Source organism: Rhododendron vialii, chromosome 5a (genome assembly GCF_030253575.1).
Source record: "Rhododendron vialii isolate Sample 1 chromosome 5a, ASM3025357v1".
In the NCBI taxonomy this organism is placed as follows: Eukaryota; Viridiplantae; Streptophyta; class Magnoliopsida; order Ericales; family Ericaceae; genus Rhododendron; species Rhododendron vialii.
Window position 1 is genome coordinate 35,394,787 of NC_080561.1, and position 6,339 is coordinate 35,401,125.

At 39.0% G+C, this 6,339-nt stretch overlaps 1 protein-coding gene and 1 long non-coding RNA gene across 2 annotated transcripts; one reads left to right on the forward strand and one right to left on the reverse strand.

Moving 5' to 3' along the window:
• The first annotated feature begins 1,884 nt into the window (after positions 1 to 1,884).
• LOC131325729 (uncharacterized) lies at positions 1,885 to 5,029 on the forward strand. Its single transcript, XR_009199803.1, has 2 exons — positions 1,885 to 2,006; positions 2,848 to 5,029. It is a non-coding gene; the product is annotated as an uncharacterized LOC131325729 (long non-coding RNA).
• LOC131325728 (uncharacterized) lies at positions 3,440 to 5,620 on the reverse strand. The gene is made up of 2 exons (XM_058358142.1): positions 4,930 to 5,620; positions 3,440 to 3,646 (listed from the first exon to the last, which is right to left on the reverse strand). Exons 1-2 carry the CDS (start codon positions 5,203 to 5,205, stop codon positions 3,581 to 3,583), a joined length of 342 nt encoding a protein of 113 aa, XP_058214125.1. The 5' UTR covers positions 5,206 to 5,620; the 3' UTR covers positions 3,440 to 3,580.
• Between the last annotated feature and the right edge of the window lie 719 nt (positions 5,621 to 6,339).

Below are 6,339 nucleotides of genomic sequence, written 5' to 3' on the forward strand. Positions count from 1 at the left end.
AAAACGATCCATGGCTCTGCATCCACAAGAGTGCCATATTTCATAAGTTAGCCCTTTGGCAGAAGACCCAACATCCTAGCAAGTGAAATGTTCAGCACTATTTACATGTTTTATTTGTTGTCCACGAACTGCTTGCCTACATCTTCTATTTATGCAGGAGCTGCTGCAGAAATATTAAAAACACAATGCAAAATTTTGTCACTACTAACATTCATTGGTGGTTGTTGGCATAATACATTCCATTGAAACCGACAAACTCCAACAAATAAAGAAAAATGGCAAAGAAAAGCACCAGGGATACATTCCATTGAAACCGACAAACTCCAACAAAAAAAGAAAAATGACAAATAAACACCAGTGTTCTGTTTGTTCGCATATAAAATGTTTTCCTCAGAACTGTTATTAAGAAAGAACAAAGAGCTATAAATCATCCACTATACCTACCACTTTGGTTTTCCTTCATTTTCAGGGAAACCCCATCAATGAAAGTGGCAAGCTCGCTAAACAGGATTTCGCATTCCTCAAGATGTGAGAGGCCAAGAGCCATGGCAGCAGCATGCTAAAAAAGAAAATGAGAATTAACCAACTCAAAAATTAGTTAAGAAAAACATGGTATGTCAACTTTAAAAGAGGAACTGAAAAATCCTGTGGGACATAATTCAAGATCTAGAAAAGAGAAAAATGTATTACATTATACAGGTTTAGAGACTTCAACTGGAAGAAAAGATATCATCAAAACGTATAATTAACTCTACTAAATGCCAACGTCTGGAGAACATGTAACAAATTGTAGCAAGTTCGTCATCATTTCTACTAAACATGGACAAGCCACAGCGCAACAGTTCCATATCTGTGACCTGTTCTGCTGAATTTTACTTGCATCGCTAATAAGCCTTGAAGGACATTGCATTTGTGCTCATTAAGTTTGCTGTGAGGACTCAAGAACTTAAAACAAGCTTGTGATTGATTCTTCTAAGAATTGGATTATGTAAATGATGTACTGTTTTGCGGCTTTTGCCTGCGATAATATACTCCCTCTGTCCCAAAATGCGTGCACCCTACTATTCTGTGTGTCATTTTCAACTGCCTATATCTTTTAATGATATCGTTCTCTTTATTTTTGAAAACGTTGTCTAATATAAACAATTGAGATCTACTCATCAACAAGATCAATATTGCATCTTTTAATAATGTGCATTGAGAGCTATAGGTAATTGAAAATGCATGCAGATCCGTAGGGTGTGAACAATTTGGGACAAAGGGAGTATATCCTTACGTTGAGAGTATTATTTTCTTCAACGTTAAATGTTGGCGATCTTTATGACTTCCAGGAGTTTTAATCCCCTCGTGCTGAACTTAAAAAGGGTCTTTACTCGGATGTCTTCAAATGGGTTTGGAACCAAGAACATGAGTTGCTCAGAAATCTCTCTGTTTTGGAGAGTAAAAATCAAATTTTACAGCAGGAGTATGAATGTACAATACTTGCAGCAACGGATTGACTTTAGTACACCCAACAAATGCAGGAAACTAACTAGGAAGATTTTTCCTTCTATTGCTGATTATTGATTGATAACATGAGAATGGTATGGATACATGTTTACAGTTTAAATACAGGACTTCCAACAGGAAACTGGGTAGGTTACTTGAATTTATAAAACAAACAGAAAATTATTAAGCCTCGTCTCACTTGCAAGTGTTCCTATGAAAACTGCGACGTATCTTTAACGTACAAGTAAACTGATCTAAGTATGCAAGGACCTTACCCACAATAATATAGAGAATGAGGAGGATATACTTACATGACAAGCATGAATGGTAGAAATAATTTCAATACAAGTAGCGCTGCCATCAGAAATGGCTGCAATTCAAAAGCAGATCAAATGCATGCATAGAGAAATATCGAAGAGGAATCAGGAAACTATGTGAGATTTGAACCTTTTACTTACACTGAAGATGGTTATGAACCTATATACAGAGGAAATCTCGAAGCTTGCAATATTGGCAAAGTTATCCATTCCAAAAAATGCAACATTAAATAGAACCATCTAAACACCAAAAAACATGCACTAGAGCAATATAAACATCATCCCAATTAATTTTTGAAAAGGTTCTAATACCAAAAGAGATTCGAGATTTCCCTTGAAATTGAACACCATTAATATTGCATATGACTTTCCAGAAAAGTAGTCCCTTGCCTTTGCCAATCAAACAATACTGGCCAGTAGCCATGACTAGGGTTGCAAACGAGCCAGCCGAGTTTTGCAGTGCTCAAACTCAGCTCGTTAACTAAACAAGCCAAAAACTCGAGCTCGGCACGGTTGTAAAAAAGCTGAGCCCTTAACGAGCCGAGCCGGGATCAATTACTAAACGAGCCTCTGTAAACAAGGCCAGCCTATACAAGCAAGGCTAACTTTTCCGAGCTGAGCTAAGCTTTAGGGTGCTCAGTTCGGCTCGTTTACTATACGAGCCTCAAACTCGAGCTCGGCTTGATTACTAAACGAGCCGAGCCACGAGCTACTCGAAAGCAGCTCGGTTCGTTTGCAGCCCTAGCTATGACGCAAATGTGATGTATAGTTTACACAATAGGTCAATTCAAGAAAACTGAAATGATTCCAATCCAGCCCACAGTAAGAAAAGAATTACCAGCAACTGTTGAAAGAAACTAAAGAAAACAAAAAGATCATATAACCTACAAACGTCATCAACCCCATGTCGGATAACTGCGAGTCTCTTTCTTCGCTATTCATTACCATGTTATCTTCCTTAGCATTAACCGAAGTTGGAGATATTATCCTCTTCTGTAGAGAAGACTGTTTTCATACAGAATCCATACCATAAATGCAAGAGCAAGAGCAGCATAGAAAACGGCTTCGTTTCTGCGCAATCTTCAGAAAAATGAATTGCTATGTTACTGCATCTTCAGCTCTACCCTCCATGAAACTGTTCAATGTGCGACACTCACATGAAGGTGATTACCAGTGAGGTTTACCCAATTGATTTTAGTGATAATGTGGGTGCAAAACCAAGAAGAAATATAAAAGTCAGTCTGGACACTAAACCAGTTGCTGAAAACAGTGGGAGAACCATCAGGAAATCTACAGCACAATAAGTCAAAGGACATCTGTTAACAAGAAAGCATAGACGTAATTGAGAACGAAATACAATAAGAAATGTTTCAAATTGAAAATGCAATCATGGTAATTTCTCGGTTAAGCACCTGACCTGCTCTTCTCGTAAGTAGTAAGTAGACCTGCCAACGGGTGTTTATATCTAACAGGTTCAAGTGATATTTTCAGACTAGACACATCAAATTTCACTATACAACGAGCAATAAGCAGTTTAAGTGAAGCAACCAAGTATTCATGAAATAAAAATAAGTAGAAAAGAGATAAAACGCATCAGTTCCAGAAAGATATCAACTAATTGGCGTGAAAATAAAAAAAAACAGGGAAACAAGGATAATGGGGGCAATAACTCCAATTGCTGAAGGGAAACTTAGAGTAGTACACGTAAAATAAACACGAGCAGAAAGATGAGAAAGTCATAAGTGTACCAGGCTACCAGCAATGAACCAGTTATATCAGTTGATGTGGTGGAAGAAGTTCTTGGTTGTGCATTTTGTGTGATGTTGATAAAAGCACCATGACTGAAGATAACCCAACCAAAGGAGCCTGAGTTTAATGTAGCAACGGACGGACAAATAAAGCTTATGTATATCCCGTTAACTTTCAATATCAGACCTGACCCCAAGAAAACCAAAACTCATGGCTGCGGGAGCTTATGGCTATCCCCTAAGAGCAAAGATATGAGTTTAATGGGTTTGAGTGAACAAGTAGTCCTTGATAGAGCTCAATGGAGAAAATGGATTCATATAGCCAACCCCAATTGATTGGGACATAAGACCCGGCTTGGTTTGGTTTATGTATTGTAGAGACTATAAATTAGTCAATAACAAAACTACAAAAGTTGATCTATTAACATCTAGTGATGAACATATAATAAGCAAAAAGGCTTGAAGTACCCAGAAATTTCACAGGCTTCATTAAGAGAGCCAAATATGAAGACGTGTGACGGATAACCCATGTCAAGGCTCATTGTATATATGAATTGAATTGACTCCTACACCCTCTCTGATAAGTCGCGATAATATTACAGAAGCAAAATCACCATATGTACTTGACTCACACAGTCACACCAGCAATTGTTTCAAGTAGTTGCCATTATTTGTGCTACTAGAAACTTCAACTACTACTCAAGTTCCCCGTTATGTATTAGTATGTCGTAAATTATGGCACAAAACAAACCCACCCTCACCCATGCATACTTGGAATGCAAAAAGTTAGTCATTGGCATGCAAGTATTGCAAGTAAAAAGGAAGTAAAAACCCTGGTTTTGGCAGAAAAGATTTCCAGAAGGTAACATGCACACGTACACAGACACAAGTAGTTATGTGTGTGTATGTCTTGTCTACAAGAGTACACTTGTGCATTAACATTATAATACCAAGGGGTGATTTATGCATTAACATTTTTTTTTTTTTGATAAGTATGCATTAACATTATAATAACACGGGGTGATTTTTGTATTTGAGATTTCAAAGGGGATATCTGAAGAAAGCAGTAAGTTAAAAGCTCCAGTCGACAGACAAAGGCTCTAATTGATGAACAAGTACTTGTGAATCGGGGAATTTCTCGCCATTGTGAGAAGAAATGATTCCAGACGATGAACTCCTCCTTTAAGGTTATTCTTTGTTGGTATCTCCAGTTAATAGATTAACAAGACATACTGACCATTAATAAATCTAATACTTGTAAGAACCTCCAGAGTTCCAGACAGACATGCGGACTAGAAAACGAACTACTACTACTTCTCCTCCTTTCCCTGCTCTTTTTTGTCTATGCGAGCAGATATAGCTAGACAACACTCCACCTTCATCAAGATGCGAAGCGAGAGGGGTATTCTCACCATCGTAATCTTCCTGTTTTGGCTCTTCCTCTCCCACACACTGTAAGTCTTCTCCCTGACCAGCCCCTCGTCGTCCTCCACAATGTTGACGAGGACGGTTTCGTTGCGGCGGCGAGGCTTGTGCTTCTCCTGACAATACCTGAGAAATGAAGCCGGAAAGGCCATGGACGAGGGGGTTTTCTCGGGCTTTTTTAGGAACTCAGAGAGATCCAACCAGTCTCCGTGGTCGTCGACGTCCATCTCACCAGTGTCAGTACTGTCGAAGTCGGAATCCTCCTCCTCGCTGTTCTCAGAATCCTCGTCGTCGTCCGCGTTCTCAGAATCATCATCGCCTACTGACTCCTCCTCCTCATACGGTCATACCCCCCCCTCCTTGTCGCCTGACTCCTCCTCCTCCCGGCCCCTCTTATTAGCCCCGCCGACGTCGTCCAAATCCTCGTGTTTCTCCATCGATCTTCTGAGTTTGAGAGTGAACGGCGGGCGTAATTGTGCCCTAGTTGAGATGTTGGTGTGGATAATGTATGGGCGGGCTTGGGGCTTAAATATGCGGAGAGGCGCTTTTTGATTGATTGATTGGTTGCGTTTCACACGGACTTGGCACAATTCGAATCTAAATCTTCCCGTTGGGATTTTTTGAATTTGCTACCGGTGTGCTCATTCAACACGTCCCGTCCAGTATGGGTTACCCTCCAGTCCCGTTCAGTTTGGCATTTTGTGGGCCCTTTCCCGACCCATAATAATGATCGGAATCGTTCACATTTTAGAGTTCGTTGAGACCAACGACCATACCAAAAATCACGTTAATCGGATACCTTTTGATATCATTTCAAAATGTATTAAGTTTTGAAAAAATGTGTTGAAGGGTTGTAATCCTGTGTTTCACACCTTTTTTAGACAACATTAATGCATTTTGAAATGATATCAAACGGTATCCGATCAAAATGATTTTTGATATGGTCGTTGGTCTCGATTAGCTCTAAAATGTGAACGGTTCCGATCATTGTTGTGGGCCCTTTCCAAAGACCGAACTAAACGGGATTGGAGGGTAACCCATACACGTCGGGATCTGAACATCACTGTGTCGGTTCAAAACCAAGTTTGAATTTACCGTATTCAAACTTGTTTTGTAGAAGTAGTATAAAGTTTTTAACGTGATTGAGCAAAGAATTTGGGACGGAAGGAGTATGTTTTATATCTATATTTTATTTTATTATATAGATACTTTACAAGAAAATAGCCTCAATTTCAAAATAGTAGTGAAATTTAATAAGTTTTTGAAAAGATTGCGCATTAAGATATCAAATTGAAATAAGAAGTTATATTATTATTTTAGTATTCCTCTAAAAAGAAAATGAGCCGAGCCGAGCCTTGTCG

Bases quoted from the DNA above. Each gene is read 5' to 3' on its own strand.
- LOC131325728 (XM_058358142.1), bottom strand. From the start codon at position 5,205: ATGGACGTCGACGACCACGGAGACTGGTTGGATCTCTCTGAGTTCCTA. The intron at 3,647-4,929 runs GTGGAGTGTTGT...GGTTATCTTCAG, and splicing joins CGCTTCGCATCTTGATGAAG to TCATGGTGCTTTTATCAACA.